Raw genomic sequence first — 15,802 nt, 5'->3', positions numbered from 1 at the left:
ATGAGCCACCTTAGTTTCTTGGTGCTCCTTCAGATAAGAACTCTATTCCGAAATGTGGTGATTTTGTAGGGCGTACGACTCGTTCACGCCGGGAGCCGGCCCGAAAATGTGGATCGCCCGCACCTAGCCGTGCACGATAAGGAGGGGTCCGGGGATCATTTACTCGATCATTTTACCCTTGAAAGGAAGGCCGGCGCGAAGACGAGATGAAACCTACCTCCCCGTGTGCTGTCACGCGCATGCTGTAAAAATGCACAATGTTTTTTAAGATCAGTGCAGCCCTCCGCTGAAAGCGTGAAAGTTAGCGCTTCCCAGTGGAGGGACGCACTGGTCTGAAAAGCATTGTGCGTTCCTCCAGCCCAGATGGCCTGAGTCGCGGTCCCGAGAGATGGCTATAAAGGTGACAAAATTTAGCACATAGGGAGGTAGGATACTTGTCTAGAAGTAACGTGATCAAATTGCGCTGAGTTGGGTATTCGAAGAGTACAGAGAAGAAAAAGACCCCTTGGTCTATGAAGAAGCCATGTAGTTGCCAATCAGAGGAATATGGCTGTACAGCTCGTCGTATTCCCTGCCAACCCATCCTCCAACTGCGCCGCCACGGCCGACGATGCCCATACCTCCAGCTAGCCACAGTGCACTGACAACAGCGCTGACTGCATTGACAACATACCATCTTCTCTTTCTTATGAGCTGGCCCTCTGGTCCGCCTTGGGTGACTTGCGATGGCGTCCAGTTCAGCCATTTAGCCCAACCCCAGACAGAGTGCCAAACTCCAACGGTAATCAGAGCACCGAAGCCAATGAACGAGACAGCAGGGTGTTTGGCAAAGCCGTGTGAGACGTAGCCAAGGTTGATGCTGCTAGAGCCACCCTCGTACCACAAGGGGATGATTCTGTTGACAAAGGAGTGTCCAAAGACCAGTGGTACCAGAGCATATCCTAGCGCACTTGTACCCGACAACTTGGGCCATGCGACCATGCGTCTATCCGTCCTGTTCTCTGCGCCATATCTCTTGAGGTTCTGCTTGCGACGGTAGAGGCGAAGGGCAACACCGCTGCCAATGTGGGCGAGCAAGGGTAGGACAACAATGAAGGGTTCGGCAATAGGCGATTGGTAGTAAGGACGAGTGAGCAAGAGATAGCGCTCGGAATTGGCTACCGAGCGTGTGGCAAGCGGGATGATGGACGTGTTGGCAATGTGGAAGGCCGTGAAGACGGAGAAGGCGTAACTCGAGTACTTGTGGACGCGGGTGAGGTACCAGACGGGCGAATGCGCATCCAGACCTAAGGTAGAGGTCCGCTGGACGGGCTTGATGGCTTCATGGTCGTAGTTTGAGCGATCCGAGGACGGGAAGTACGAGTCCTTGACGTCCGAGGGAAACTCGTCCTCGATTGGCGAAGGCTCGAGTTCTTGCAACGAGACCTCCCGCGACAGGTCGTTGGCGTGAGTGTTCATCTGTTCTGAGTTCAACTGCCTGGAGCCAAGGAAGAAGCAAGCTCGCCCACGAATCAGCGTCGCACATGGCTTTGATTACCACATCTACATCTTATCTCTGTCACAATCGGCGGATCTATCCCCACCTCGGCTTGACGAGCTTTGACTTTGTTCCTCACGGGCTTCCTCTTTGCATTCTACATCACCAAACACATCAATCATCTAACATGGGTCCAGTACGTCAAGACCTCTGTAATTTATCGTCCATGAGCTAACACAACCACAGCGATCAACAGTACTGCCTAGCGCACAGGTATGCCCCCTCATCTGTCTTTTAGACCCACAGCCTAACTCGTCATTCAGACCGAGAGCGCGCGCGAGTTGCGCCGCAACTTCTACTGCGATCTCTGTAGCAAAGGATACGGTCGTATCACAGAACTCGAAGCCCACGAAAACGGCTATGACCACCAACACCGCAAGCGCATGAAGGAGATGAAGCAAATCACTCGCAACCCTACAGCCGCCGTCCGCAACTCACGCACCGAGAAGAAACGCACTGAAAACTCTGAGATGATCAGCTTGAACTTGAACAAATGTGGAAAGTCAGATGGTGTAAAGAGGGGGTTCAGGGACATTGGTGGTGACAGAGATGCGACACAGGATGTACGGACGGCACCGACTGCGGCTGTGCCTGCTGTTGTCATGAACGAGGCACCGGCCAAAGAACAAGTCGAGGTCGAGAGACCGTTGCGATGGGACGATCTCACACAACTGGACTCCATCCTGGACCCGTCAACACTACCTGCTGAATGGCAGCAACTTGGCCCAAGCGCTACCCGGACGTACTTCTCCAACATGGCCGATGCCGAGAAGCGAAGAGCATACTTTGATGATGACGAAGACATCCTGGATGAGATGGGTATTGCAGATGACGAATGGCATGCAGACGACGAAAACGTCTTGGATGAAACCGACATCGATCAAGACTGGGAAGACTTTATGCAATCCGACGATTGGAAGAAGCAAAAGAACGACGCTGAGCAAGCGAGAAAGGATAAACTCAACCAGGCTTGGAAGCAAAGACGGGCTATGCAGCAGTCGGCGTAGTACAATGACAGAAAGAGCAATGGATTGAATATTGGATTACTTGAGCATTGGAGTTGATCAAGGGAAGATCTCTGGTATACCATTCGGCAAGGCGTTCATGATCATATATTTTGAGTACCTTCAAGTTACAAGCTGTCATCGCAGCCGTTGATTGATATCAGTTCGCATCTCCTTCATAATCATCGTCGTCACGACCTCTCCCCCCTGAAACCAGGAACAAACAATTTCCAAAACAAACATCACATCCATATTTGCCACAGATCCATCTCTCCCCATCGAACCGGTGGTGTGGTGCAGTTGGTAGGCTTGCGCCTCACTGTGGACTATTGGCCACCGGTTCGACTCACGCCATTGACTAGAGGTCCCAGTAATCCTCACCCGACAACAATTATGATGAAAAGCTTTGCTTTCTCTTCCCCTCCAGAGCTAGTCTTCTGGGGGGTTTCTGTTTTGCCAATTTCTTCGATAGATATGGGATGATGGTGGTGATTTTCTTTTTTGCATCTATTGAGAGAGGATATGCATGATTTGTTTCTCTTTTTGCGCGTGTAGAGGGATATGTTGCTGGCGCGCGTGTGTATGCACAATGATTTCGACATATCTCTAGTCGTCCGTAGAGAGGCGCTGACTATCACGCTCTCAATGGAGGCTACCTCTGAAAATGTTAAAACCGTGCAATTCTACAGCTATACTCGTGACAAAGTTCAGCACACGGTGAGGGTGGACGTGGCTTGCATATCGGTGACATGGTGCCCCTAAATTGATTTGCGTGCCAACTGAACCATAGTGTGCACTTGCTAGTGATGATTGGTTACAGAAGACGAATTCTTAGTGGCACAAACAAGGAGTACGAGAAGATAAAAAGGGAGTCGAAGTCAGACAAACAATGCTTTATTACATTGGTCAAGAGAGCATGGTTCAAACTCACTGAATCTAAATACTAGCACGCCTGGGCGCCATGGTTCTCCTCAAGTTCTTCCTCTCCTCGGTCTCCTCCATCACAGGCAACACTCCGTCCTCTCTCAGCTTGGCCAAAAACTCCTGACCGTACTTGTATCCGACCTGGTAAATCTCGTCAAACTTGGCAAACTCGAGCGTGCCATACGCATCGATCGGAGGACGCATATAAAGACAACCAGGAGTAGTCTTTGCGCGTTCAAGTGCATCAATACTAGACACATAGGCCAAACGGGCCTGGATCTCAGAAAGTGTAGGCGGGTTAGGATATGCTGAGAACGGATTCCAGCGATTGAACGAGGCCCAGAACCCTGAGAGTGAATCTCCATACGCTTGCGGGTTGTCATCGTCTAGAGCTCCGACATCAACAGCGAAGATGACATCTGCGCCAAGTGACTTCATGTGAGCGACAGTCAAATTGTCCACGTAGCCACCATCAAGAAGCATGTTTCCTTCGTCGCAAAGCGGAGGCAACAGGCCAGCAAGTGACATTGAGGCACGTACGTAGCGCCAGGCGTAACCACTAGTGTGGATTTCGGAACGTGACTTGCTGATGTTTGTGGTGTTGCAGTAGTATTCGAGCCAGAAATCTTCGATCTGTGAGTCGCCGAAGGTCTTGAAGATACCACGGTTGAACTCATGGCCAGTCGTGTAGGATGCACTGTAACACGTCAGTCGATAAGGTTCAATGGCATAAGAACAAGCCAGTCAACATACGATGGGTAAGTCAGGTCCAGGGCAAAACGCCACATACTACCCATCCTTCCAGAAAACTTCTTGGCGCGACCATACATGGGCACAACATCAGCGTCCCAAGCGTAAAGTGCGCCGATGAAAGATCCGATCGACGTTCCTCCGACAATGTCAATAGGGATTCCAGCTTCTTCCAAGGCTTTGATGATTCCAACATGGGCAATACCCCTCGCACCACCTCCACCGAGTACAAGACCGACGGACTTGCCAAGGAGGCGACGAGCTAGACGATGGAAGTCACCCTTGAAGGGTGTTTCTGCGGAATACAGCGGGGTCTGGCGCACTTTCCTGGACGTATACTTCTGAATCTCGGCCTGAATGACTTGAACACGCTGTTTGATAACAGTACTGAACCTTCTAATCTGAGGATGAACAGGTTCGGTGGGGTCACGGAAAGACATCTGAATATGATGATGGCTTCCATTGATCCACGAACGATCTCTGAGCCATTTGCGTGTGAGTCCAGGGTGGCAGTATCTCTCAGCGTGCAGCAAGACGAGTTCTTTTCTTGCCGTGGTCTTTGTCGTGAGGAGAAAACGCTCATACTCGCCTATGGCAGGTGAGCCCTCTGCAAGGCCCACGAGCAGAATGCAATCTGCCTGGTTGATACAGGTTTGCGTCCAAGGTGACTTGACGTTTGTGTCAGCGACATACAAGACCAATGCGAACTTCTCTTCGAGATCGGCTAAATATTGAGATAGCTTCAGCTTCCCCATTTTGGTGAATGCATGTCTGCCAAGATGATTCAGAATAGCTGCCTGATTCAGCGACGTGGTTCTTTGTGGTGTAGCTCCAATCTGGTTCAGAGCACTAAGTAAACGATGACCGAATTCGACCACAGGGACACCTGCGGTTACTGGTAGGATTGCTACCGTTCGCAGGTTCGTCGTGGACGAAGCCTTGGTACGAGTAGCGATCCTGCTCGTATCCTTTCCATGTTCTGAAGTTGGATCTTCGATCAGTGCACGCATGCGAGATGCGATAATCTTGGAAATCTTCATGGTAATGCCAGGATGTTCGTGAGCAAGACTGTTGAAAAGCGATTTGGGGAATTTTGCCAGTTCGGTATCACGAATGGCCAATAGTGTGCCAGGTCGAGTGGACTCGGTCAGAACCTCGAGCTCTCCTACACTGTCACCTTGACCGTATTCGCCAATGACTCTCATCTTGTCGTCTGCACCTTCCTGAATTGCTCTCAATCGGCCGTTGAGCACAATGTAAATAGCATCGCTCTCTTCTTTCTGGTTGTAGATGACCTGACCAGCGTTGACTTGTACCCATTCGAGAGCAAAGTCAATATGCAAGATCAACTTGGGAAGGAGGGTAGTGAGACGCTTGGCTATTGTAAGAAGCACGATGGGGAATCTGTCCACAATCTTCTCGACGGCTGCTCGGGGCAGGAAACCTACATAGACGTCCGTCTTGGCCGTGACATCGATGAAGGAACGGTATGCGGAGACAGTTCCAAGATAGCCAGCAAGTCCACCAGGCTTAGTCAAGAAGAGACTTTTGTGCTTTGGCTTTCGTGCTTTGCTGGGTGGGTTCTGGTTGAGATTCAGCGAGCTTGGGCGCCGGACTGAACCCATGTTCCTGCCTGCCGATGATCTGATGGTTTGAGGCTCATCGGCCAAGTCAGCATCATGCGAGGTGCCGAAAATATTCGACTCTGCAGCTTCTGACTCTTCGATGGGGACACTGACGTCTAGGAAGCCGTCGATGACATAGTAAAGTCCAGGATTGCGTTCGCCTTGCTCGACGAGCACTGAACCCTTGGGAAAGAAGACAATCTCAACTTCCTCTTTCATGTCTTCCAGGATGTTCATGTTACCTGTCGCACTAAGACCAGAGTTCGATACAACGGACTCGGTCTCGCCATCGTTGGGGTCGAACTGGTCGATGAAGCCAAAGGCATTGTTGAAGACGGCCTTTTGTCGCCTGGAGTCATAAGAGACGAGCTTGGGTGACTGTGGGAGAGAGTCCGTCCTTGAAAGGCCGTCCTTCATGTTTGTCAACCCAATGGCTTTAAACATGCAGTCTAGAATGGATTCTCTGAAGATCATGTCTTCATCTACAGAATCTTGACGACGCAGTGTCTTGATGTGAGCATCGAACGGATTGAAGTTCCTGCTAGCCATGGGACTCATGGCATCTCTTCCGAGTGGTCTTGGGGTTTGAAAGGGCAACGAGTAGGGCGCCAGGTTCTTGCGGCCACCCTGCCTTGCGGCATTGTTGTTGTTGGTCAGTAAGTCTCCAGCACTGACACCAGATCTGTCTTTCTCGTCATCCGTGAGTAAGCCTCTCTCTTGACCAAGCCTGCTGCTCCGGGTTGGTGTGTGAATAGACTCGCTTCTCCCTCCATGACCACGGCGACTACTAGGCGCAGCTTGAGCATGCAAGACGGCTTCTTTCCTCAGACCTGTCGCCGTCTTCTTTCGTTGGCCGGCACGTGGGTTATGCAGAGCGATACCCTTAGAAATCTCTTCTGGTCCAGTGCGTTCCTTCTCTTTGGTAAACTTGCTCTTCAGTCTGGTCATGGCATCTCCCTTGAGAAAGTCTGGTAAATCATATGCAGTATAACCATCCATGAGCCTCTCAGTACGTAGAACTTCGCCGGTAAGACCAAGATACTGATGACCGGTTGCCATTGTAACACGTTGAAGTCGTGTAAGAATGACTTGAACGATGTGTGAAGTGGCCTTGGGATAGACACGAGTGAGCCTTCGAAAAGCAGTGGCGGGAATTATCGCAATTGTGGTATCGACGGAGGCTCTTGCCACAATGTCTGGATGGGCAGATATTTGCTTCACAGATTGCCTGCGAGTACTCTGGGTACTGCCTTGTCTCGATCTTGGCTCCACGCCAGGATCATTTGGATCATTTAGAGAGAATGAAGGCACGGCGCTTTGAGCGAAGGAGGCGGCATCGAGCCCTCGGAGTGTTGTGTGAGATTCTCCGCCAGTAGCTGTGAGTTCGGGGCTGAATATAGGTGACAAAGGGGTGGCAGCGCCGCTAGGGCGGTTTGAATGCGGCGTCTGAGGCTGAGCACTGTCTGGCGCGCCTGAAGCCGAGTCACCTTTTTCGTCATGGCGCAACTTGACATCTTCTGTGAACAGGGATAAAATAGAAAACAGGGAAGACATCGGTGCACCGTTTTTGACTTCAGTCAACAACTGGTATCCTTGGTTACCACGTACACGCCCCTCATCATCAACACCGGTCTCTTCGGGGGTAGTTCTGCCAGTTGATGGATCTTCTTCTCTTTCCTTATTCGATTTGACAAAGATCTGGACCAAACCATCCACAACCAGACAAAAGCCCTTTTCCTCTTCTAGCAAGATGGTCTCTCCAGCGATGAGTTTCCTTGTTTGCATAGTTCGGGTGAGTTCGTGAAAGACAGGACGTTCGAGATAACCAAAGACCTTGATGGCACTAAGAAACTCGTCAAGATAATTTGCCAGACCTTGCTTCGAGTCTGTCTCTTGAGTGTCCGGGAAGACCTCAACTTGAGGTTCTTTACGTTGAGGCTCTGGAGGTAGTCTCGAGTACATATTCAAGAAACGATAGCGGACCACCCAGCTCGCGGTTGAAACGAAGAAGACGAGAATCAGTACGACAGTAGTCATGTTGACGGTCAGAGTCAAACTCGTAGACAAGAATGTAAACAGCCATGTTGGTAAAGTAATGGTCAAGAAAGCGATGAACCAGAGGAGAAGGCTGGGTAACATGGTGAAGATGGCCAGGATAATGCCGGCGGCCACGCCCACGTTGGACGGCTCAGCAATAGGTGGAAGGGATGACACGACAGGTACAGTCGAATTTTGCACGACCTCCTGCAGTGCACTCGACGCATTCGCGACAATCTCGGAGTCCATCTTTTCCAGGATATTTGATAGTGAGAGGTCGGCTGCAATTGATGATTGTGTTTAGTGTTCAGCAGGGGCAGCGTATCGTTCAATGACCATGATCAAATTGTTCAAGACATGATAGTCAGAAATTGGAAGCGTCGGAAAGAAAACGAACAAACAATTCGTAGAAGAGAAGTTGCGATGTAGAAAGACAGGAGTTGGCTTGATTGCTGGCATCCAAACACGTGGCTTGGCATTGCGATTTAGCCTAGTTTGTTATACAACGTTTTGAAATTCACTGACCCGAGTCTACTCGAGTACACTCTTGCGATATAAGAAGTTGTTGAAACCAGTCGTGCAACCTTCGCTGAATATTTAGGTATTCATTAGTTGATTATGTTTTCACAGCCTTCAATGCATCACCTATGTAGTCCTGAGCAATATTGTGCATTTAGTGAAGCAGCTTGGCGTTGGGTAAGACTCACTCTTTGGTGGGGAGCAACTTCTCCAGGCTTGCGCGCATCCATCGCAACTTCCGTCACTGTCGCAAGCCAAAGTTAATCGCGACTTTGTCAACTGCTCTCGCCTTTACACGACCACCTTTACATCACAACATCCAGCTCCCATCCATCCCCAAGCCCCGAACAAGGGTATATACAGCAAGCATGGGTGACAGACGTTCAGAGCGCGTCTATCACCAAGACTATATCGCGCGCATCAGATACTCCAACACATTACCACCACCTCCGAACCCGCCCAAGCTTTTGGACATTCCCGGAACTGGCATCGCCTCGAGCAACTATACATCTCCCTCGTACGCTCTCAAGCTTGCACGAGAGCAGCCACTCAACATCGAGGCCGATAGCGAGCTCGGGATGCCCCTTGAGCTGCTTGGACGACCAGAAGTCTTTGAAGAAGACGAGGGCGGTACGTCATTCCCTCATTACACCCTGAGAGTCGCCTTAGCTAATCATACCATCACAGCGAGCATGGTCAACGCCCCGTCCACGTCCATCATGGCCCAAGAAAACCCGCCGCCGCTCCATCCCAAGGACCGAGAACTTCTCAAGCCACTATCCGCCCTCGGCAAGCCAACAGCCATGAACTCTGGTGTCAGTTTTCTCCGTAGGACTGAGTACATATCGTCCAACGCTGGCGCTGTGCAACGTTTTGAATCAAGCACATCCAAAGACTTGTTGCGCGTACGAAAAGACCCCAAGCGTCGTAAGACGGTGGAGCCTAACCGCGACGACCCCTTGCACATCATCAGACATTTGGCCAAAGGCTTTGATCTCGCTTACCCCGAGGACGCCTACCGCGGTGATGATTCTAAGACACAAATCCGTGGAGCTCCCAGCACCCCTGCCGAGAAAGCCGCCTGGGCCACACCTAAACACCCTAAACACCCCGAGCTGACCCTCATGGACGCTTACCCTCTTCTTCCTGATAACGACGCCCTTCCCATGACTGGTGACTACCAGGTCGTTAAATTCAGCACTAATCCTGTTGCTTCCTCGTCCAACACGTACGATACGCGCCTCGACACCGCGCTGCTGCGACCGCTTGGCGCCGATCTGTCTATCTACGAAGAACGCATGGCTGCCCATCAAGCAGATCCGACCGTCCCTAAGCCTTTGCCGGAATGGGACTACGACCTGTTTCTGCCAGGTAATGAGGGTTCAGTGGGCGCTCTCAAGCGCAAATTCGATCCCAATGATGCTCAAAAAGACGACCCCTCACTCTACGATACCGAGGCCGATGGTGATGCGTGCTTCCAATTCGACCGCGTCCGAGAATACGAGACGTACAAGCAAAATGGCAATGCCGACGACCCGTACGGTGTAAAGGTCGCACTCGCCCTAAACGATGGCGAAGGCCGCTTACCACAGGGCGCTTACTACTATGCTGTCAAATCGACAGCAAGTTTAAGACCAAAGAGAAAGACACCAGGCATTTCTGAGGAGGGTCGTGTTGAGCACGTGGATGTGCTCCATGTAACCGTGAGACACCCCAACGCAGACGAGGCAGCAATGCGCACATCAGCGCAAGCAGCCCTGGACCGTGAGGATGAGGATTAGAAGTCTGCACTGGACCGTGAGATTGAGGGTGAGATTGAGGATTAGAAGCCTGCACTGCCTTCCCCGCCTGCACCTCCTTCCCCGCCTGCACTGCCTTCGCCGCCTGCACCTCCTTCGCCGCCTACACTGCCTTCGCCTCCTGTGCCCCCCGAGCCCGCACCGCGTGCGTCTGTTGAGAAATCAAAAGAGGAAAAAGTAGCTGAGGAGATGCATTCCATGGAAGACCATGCCAGGGCTCAAGCCTATGCTACTGATAATGAGGACGGTCTCCGCTCTCACTCCTATAAATAAGTAAAAAAATGAACTATCAGCTATCCCTAACCACCTCTCCACGTTCTTGACCACTTGCAGAAATGCACAGTCATCTGTGAAGCCCCTGATTGAGAGCTCCTCTTTTCTCGCATCTCAGTGGACATTCTGTTGACTCCAAAAACACTCTGCATTTTTACAGGAAATTTGAAAGTGTACATGGTTGCTGAGAGCACGCTTTGGATCGGCATCTCACCGGACAGGACAAGAATTCAGAATCACCGTTCATTTACAGATGCTTAGGATAGGATGTGTATACGGTCACTGACAGCACACTTGTTGTACATGAATAGTTTGATTTGGAAGACCTTATATATACGAAACTCATCTCGGGGCGAAAACTTTGCAATGGGATGCCAAAAACTGCGTCTCATGCGAGTGGACATATTTGACATTCCTTTGGAGCTCTTTGCGGCGATTTGCGGGCATTGATGTCCTCGCAATCTCAATACATCTGTCCTCCCCTATGGTGAACAATTCCCAAAGGAGACTTCCTGCAAAATACGAACCATGTATTCTGGTGGGGGCGCATCCGCAGAGCTGGAATGCGACATCTAGGCTTCGCAAGCCCTCCATCTTCTCCAGCTTATGCATACGCAGTGCTTTGACAGCCACAGTGAGGCGGCGAGATGGGACCGGGATCGAGATGCGGAGCTTTTCGATACGAGCCAAAGCACGATCACTCATGTCTCCGAAGTAGAAACTGTCATCGAACAGGGGGAACGATCCCAAAGGCATATCAGGGTCCATCCACTCCTCTCCAACATTCCAAGTACGGCCAAGGTAGACATATTGGACGGCTTCGACATATATCTGCTTGCAAGTGGCGAGTAGGTTGACGCCGATTACCGGACGTCTGTGGCAGAACATTGGAATGGCATTAAAGTCGCCTCCTTTGCTCAAGTGGAGTTTGTAGATGATGTGGCGTAGTTCCATAGGTAACTTGAGGAAAGGGAAGTGGTCGTTTGCTTTGATGATTCTGTGTTCTTCAGATCTTGCTAGTGACCATGGCCAGGGGGTCTGTCTTGGTGGGAATGTCCTCTTGGGCTTGGGCGATGGAGGTGGAAAATCTTCTGATGATAGTGTTGATGGCCAAGCAGGCGAGAGAGGGGCGTCGAGGCTGGTCATAGGTGACATGTCGTAATTATGTTCGCATTCTTGAGATGATGCTAGTGACCATGGATGTGAGAGTGGTTTGTTTGAGTATGCCTCTGAAGGCTCGGTCGATGAAGTTATAGCATCTTCTGATGACGTTGTTGATGGCCAAGTTGACGAGAGTGGAGCATCAAGGCTGGTGATGGTTGCCATGGTGTTGTTTGTTTCGTAAATCGGCGAGAAAGGATCGTGGCGGCTGTTGATGTGTGCCATTTTGTTGTCAGATACATGCTCTTTGGATGACGCCGATTCCCCCGGGTATGAAAGCTGGTTGTTTTCCGAGGGTGTTTCTGACTGCTTGAGGGATGTAGTCATAGAGTTCCTTGCTGATTGTGCCAGTGCCTCAGCTGAAGGGGTGGTAAATTCGAAGTCGAGGATGTGATTCATCTTGATGTATGGTATATGCGTTGGCAAGAAACTGCGGCGTGATGCGATGCGGGAGCAGGTAAGGTAAGAACGGCTGTCTTAGAGAATTGTATTCAGGTTGGAATAGTTTGTCACAGTGAGCGTAGAAAGAAGACTAAAAGATATCGAGCGGCAGACGACGGTTTGACAGTCATAGCTGCCTAAAGATTCTTGCGAGCAAGTTGTAGCAAGATATGACCACTAAGAGCCAGCCATTTTCTGTTAATGATACGTGGCAGGACCTAAGAACAAGAAAATGATCTCGTGCCTAGACATACATCGAGGAGCTTAAGATCCAGGGAAGAGTCATCATAAGAGACGTAACATACATCGAAAGCTTGACCGTGTTCGAATTGCTTAGGTACTTCCCAACTTGCCTTTCTTCTCATCCCATCCTGCTCCAACCAAGGCATGCATATATGCCGCTCTTTCCCGATAACCCTGATAGCTTACCTTCAGTCCATGTTTTGCCGATGTTGCACGTGTGTTTTATAGCTTCGGATCTGACAAGAGATGTTTCTTAGGCCACATAGACAAGTGACTCCCATGATGGTCGAGGACGGGTCGCTTTATCGTCCAGCCGATGCTTACATAGTGCTGGCGTTGTTTTGATGCATGACGTTAACCAAGAGTGTCGATGTCATGAAGGCACGGGTCTAACATCCGAACGAAGAGCTGTCATGCCGAGGTCATCCATCGGTCAGAACGGAACAGGTCTACTAGACAAGACGCTGTTCGAATTCAGTCTTGGTCAGCAGTCCTTAGTCTCCGCGTGCCTCGAGATATCTTAGGTACTCGTGCTGTGGCGTAGCTAGGACTCCCTCCTGAAGTAAATCAGACAGGGCCCGAGAGGGCTTGATCCTCTTTCATGTTCAACAGCTCATCACTAGGGATCCAGAGCGGATCAGTCTATCGATGCCTTCGCCTCTGAATTAAGTAGGCATTAGGTGAGGGAGGACAGGGTATCTTCGAAGCGGATGTTCGCATGCCTGCGGCAGAACAAGAGGTAGAGGACAGTGTTCTCCAAGTAGCTCGGTGGAGGTAGCACTTGCAGAATAGATATTGACATGGCTGTCTGTGAGGGAAACATTCCTGACGTGTTGCACCGTAGCTCATAATCCGATGGTCGCTGTACTGGAAGCAATTCACCGAAGCCCGTGATCATTCTCAAGTTCTAGATGGTTGTCGGAACGCGTCCATCAAGCCACAAGCAGTAGACGAGAAGCAAAGAGTCCAGAACACTCTTAGGGGGATACTAAGGCAGCTGATAAGGACTGTTGTTGATGTGAAAGACCGAGGCTGTTCTTTCGATAGCTTCATCAAACGGCAAAGTCAATTGAGACAGCAAGTTTTTGTATAATTTGCATAAGCTGTGCAGAAGATATCTTAGCGACATCTTGCTATCCAGCTTGCTCAACTCCAAAACCACATATGATTGGAGATAGAGCCATGGTGGTGCATGGTCTGATAAAAGATGAGAGCGTTTGCAGCTCGTGGTTGCGACCACTTGAGTTCGTGGGTAGGTCGCCAATACATTTATGCACTTCATAGCTCGTTTACACGGAGACGCGATGCATGCGGGGGAGAAGGCCGGCAGCACTGTTCATATGCACGTGATATTGCGCGTGTTGTGTGTCACCTACTCAGTCAGGTCGGGGAGGGAGATCATGCGTCGTCTCTTCGTCGAGATGCTGTAGCTTTCTAGCTGTGAAAATGCACAAACATATTGGGATCCTGAGATTTGTCCACTGAGAGCGTCAACCGCATTGGTTTTCCATGGATAAACTCTTCAATCAGAGTCTTTGTGCAGTCTGATAAATATTCAATTACTAGCATTAGAAGAGGCTGGCAGTTACAGGAATGCACAGCAGTCAGCTGAAGGTGGAGAGCAGGACGTCACACTCACTCCGGTTCAGCCACATTTCTCCCTGCCAACGGGTGCTTGAAGGAGCTCATGGCCGCCAAGACATGATCACTTCAGTCTCCGACAAGCACATTCGAGCCTTTACTATGGGGTTGAGCATATTCACGTGTCTTATAATGTGCAGATTCGATATGTGCATCACAACTATCGTAGAGATATGTTTCCATAGAAAAAGGAGTCTTCGGACGGTGTATTAGACTTTCATTGCCAGACCAAGCGCGCGATCGGCTCATGAGGGGTCTGGTCCGTGCGCTTAGAACTGCGCTGGAGGGCGGGCTGCTCGCTCCTAGTCAACCTGCTCTCCCCCTACAAATCTCCTCACCCAAAATCCGCAGGCTCTCTCTTTCCTACATACAAACTCGCCATACAAAATCGTAAGTGTCGCGTCGCGTCTCCCCGACTCAAGCTTGCTTCACCAACAACAGCTTCACAAGCACATCGAATAATTACATTCACCACTTTCACAGAACAGATGGGAAACGACAAATGGCTCATTCCGTCACTTGTCTTGTTCTTGTTCTTCCTTCACGCGCTCTCAACTTCATCCATCGCTCTTTCTTCTTTCATCTCACCAAAGACTAACACCAATCGATTTAGTTGTTCCTACACAACCACCACACATCTAACTCTTTCAATCGCTTCGGTATGTTGATTATCCTTTCATTCAACGCGTCGCTATTCGCAATTGCGCCCGAAAGACGCGTTTTTGGGTTGCGGTGTTTCCGTCCACCTCTCACCACGCGCGTCACTCATCGACCATCACATCACTTCACAATTGTCGCATTACTTCAATCCAACGTGCAATTTGCTAACCTCAACTCTGCGACTCAGATTGAATCAAATCAACATGCCTAAGGAAAGAGCCACCACCCGCAAGACCGCAAAGAAGGACGGCGGCAAGAAGAAGAAGGGTATGCTCCAATTGTTTCACGATCTCATTGCCCATCATGACTGACCTCATCGTCAGACCCCAACGCCCCCAAGCGTGGTCTTTCTGCCTACATGTTCTTCGCCAACGAGCAGCGCGAGAAGGTTCGCGAGGACAACCCCGGCATCAAGTTCGGTAAGTCAAACATTTTCTAATACATGCCAATCCTATCGGTATCTAACCATTTTCACAGGCGATGTTGGCAAGCTCCTCGGAGAGAAGTGGAAGTCTCTTAACGAGAAGCAAAAGACTCCCTACGAGGCCAAGGCTGCCGCCGACAAGAAGCGTTACGAGGAGGAGAAGGCTGCCTACACTGCTGTAAGTTGCAATGAGCATTCATCTTCTCTTGATCATCAAACTGACTCGATCCATCAGGGTGGCGATGCCGAGGAGGAGGAGGAAGAGGAGTAAATTACTCCCTTTCCACCCATCGACATGATCAACCTCATCAACCGTCACGTCTAATTTTCCTTTTCATGGCCTTGTCTTACTTTTACCAACATGGAATCGCTTCTCAGTTTTTCGATCATCTTTTTTCTATCGCATGTCTTTTACACGGATATGACTGGGGGGCAGGTTTGGGGACGTGGAGCAAACAGAATGATACCACTGGCTAAATCCGGAATGGGGATTGTGGTGTTCTTCTACTTATTTGAGCAGTCGTCGGGAGAAGAGGACAACTCTGAACGGCGAGAGAGATTACTGTAGGAGCTTTTATGCTTCTGCTTTTGTTCCGTTGTCGGTTATCCTTTTTACAACATCATGTTAGCTACTGCGTACGCCGACCATCAAGACAAGAGGCCGCGGCAATTCAAAGCTCGACGATTCATGACAGAAAACGATCTTCCCTCTCTGCCTTTCGATGTGATCTTGTCAATTGTTGAATGTTCTGTGCTCGTGACAA

General features: G+C 50.2%; 6 protein-coding genes across 6 annotated transcripts; 3 read left to right on the top strand and 3 right to left on the bottom strand.

Annotated features, from left to right (window-relative positions):
- Nucleotides 1–302: 302 nt before the first annotated feature.
- Nucleotides 303–1,502, bottom strand: M438DRAFT_342264 (uncharacterized protein). The gene has a single exon (XM_029904714.1). The coding sequence runs from the start codon at nucleotides 1,456–1,458 to the stop codon at nucleotides 511–513; it is 948 nt and encodes a 315-aa protein (XP_029764892.1). The 5' UTR covers nucleotides 1,459–1,502; the 3' UTR covers nucleotides 303–510.
- A 162-nt stretch (nucleotides 1,503–1,664) lies between these two features.
- On the top strand, nucleotides 1,665–2,544 carry M438DRAFT_361996 (uncharacterized protein; the record flags this gene model as incomplete). The annotated part of the gene is made up of 3 exons (XM_029907548.1): nucleotides 1,665–1,673; nucleotides 1,724–1,750; nucleotides 1,801–2,544. 3 exons carry the CDS (start codon nucleotides 1,665–1,667, stop codon nucleotides 2,542–2,544), a joined length of 780 nt encoding a protein of 259 aa, XP_029764891.1.
- Nucleotides 2,545–3,409: 865 nt separating this feature from the next.
- Nucleotides 3,410–8,279, bottom strand: M438DRAFT_311248 (patatin-like serine hydrolase). The gene is made up of 2 exons (XM_029902457.1): nucleotides 4,219–8,279; nucleotides 3,410–4,162 (listed from the first exon to the last, which is right to left on the bottom strand). The coding sequence occupies exons 1-2, from the start codon at nucleotides 8,124–8,126 to the stop codon at nucleotides 3,478–3,480; spliced, it is 4,593 nt and encodes a 1,530-aa protein (XP_029764890.1). The 5' UTR covers nucleotides 8,127–8,279; the 3' UTR covers nucleotides 3,410–3,477.
- Nucleotides 8,280–8,764: 485 nt separating this feature from the next.
- On the top strand, nucleotides 8,765–10,177 carry M438DRAFT_351919 (Paf1-domain-containing protein; the record flags this gene model as incomplete). The annotated part of the gene is made up of 2 exons (XM_029906755.1): nucleotides 8,765–9,026; nucleotides 9,084–10,177. 2 exons carry the CDS (start codon nucleotides 8,765–8,767, stop codon nucleotides 10,175–10,177), a joined length of 1,356 nt encoding a protein of 451 aa, XP_029764889.1.
- Nucleotides 10,178–10,810: 633 nt separating this feature from the next.
- M438DRAFT_402528 (uncharacterized protein) lies at nucleotides 10,811–12,028 on the bottom strand (the record flags this gene model as incomplete). Its single annotated transcript, XM_029909599.1, has 1 exon — nucleotides 10,811–12,028. The coding sequence occupies one exon, from the start codon at nucleotides 12,026–12,028 to the stop codon at nucleotides 10,811–10,813; it is 1,218 nt and encodes a 405-aa protein (XP_029764888.1).
- Nucleotides 12,029–14,557: 2,529 nt separating this feature from the next.
- M438DRAFT_311243 (uncharacterized protein) lies at nucleotides 14,558–15,733 on the top strand. Its single transcript, XM_029902456.1, has 4 exons — nucleotides 14,558–14,881; nucleotides 14,938–15,033; nucleotides 15,092–15,216; nucleotides 15,274–15,733. The coding sequence occupies exons 1-4, from the start codon at nucleotides 14,818–14,820 to the stop codon at nucleotides 15,307–15,309; spliced, it is 321 nt and encodes a 106-aa protein (XP_029764887.1). The 5' UTR covers nucleotides 14,558–14,817; the 3' UTR covers nucleotides 15,310–15,733.
- The last annotated feature ends 69 nt before the right edge of the window (nucleotides 15,734–15,802 follow it).

Source organism: Aureobasidium pullulans (assembly GCF_000721785.1).
Source record: "Aureobasidium pullulans EXF-150 unplaced genomic scaffold scaffold_2, whole genome shotgun sequence".
NCBI classification, from domain to species: Eukaryota; Fungi; Ascomycota; class Dothideomycetes; order Dothideales; family Saccotheciaceae; genus Aureobasidium; species Aureobasidium pullulans.
This window is presented reverse-complemented; position numbering and strand designations above follow the sequence as displayed.

Excerpts from the sequence above, each read along its gene's own strand:
- M438DRAFT_342264 (XM_029904714.1), bottom strand. The coding sequence starts at position 1,458 with ATGAACACTCACGCCAACGACCTGTCGCGGGAGGTCTCGTTGCAAGAA.
- M438DRAFT_311248 (XM_029902457.1), bottom strand. The coding sequence starts at position 8,126 with ATGGACTCCGAGATTGTCGCGAATGCGTCGAGTGCACTGCAGGAGGTC. Across the intron at positions 4,163-4,218 it reads CTGGACCTGACTTACCCATC|TGCATCCTACACGACTGGCC; the intron begins GTATGTTGACTG and ends GACGTGTTACAG.
- M438DRAFT_311243 (XM_029902456.1), top strand. The coding sequence starts at position 14,818 with ATGCCTAAGGAAAGAGCCACCACCCGCAAGACCGCAAAGAAGGACGGC. Across the intron at positions 15,034-15,091 it reads CAACCCCGGCATCAAGTTCG|GCGATGTTGGCAAGCTCCTC; the intron begins GTAAGTCAAACA and ends CCATTTTCACAG. Across the intron at positions 15,217-15,273 it reads AGAAGGCTGCCTACACTGCT|GGTGGCGATGCCGAGGAGGA; the intron begins GTAAGTTGCAAT and ends TCGATCCATCAG.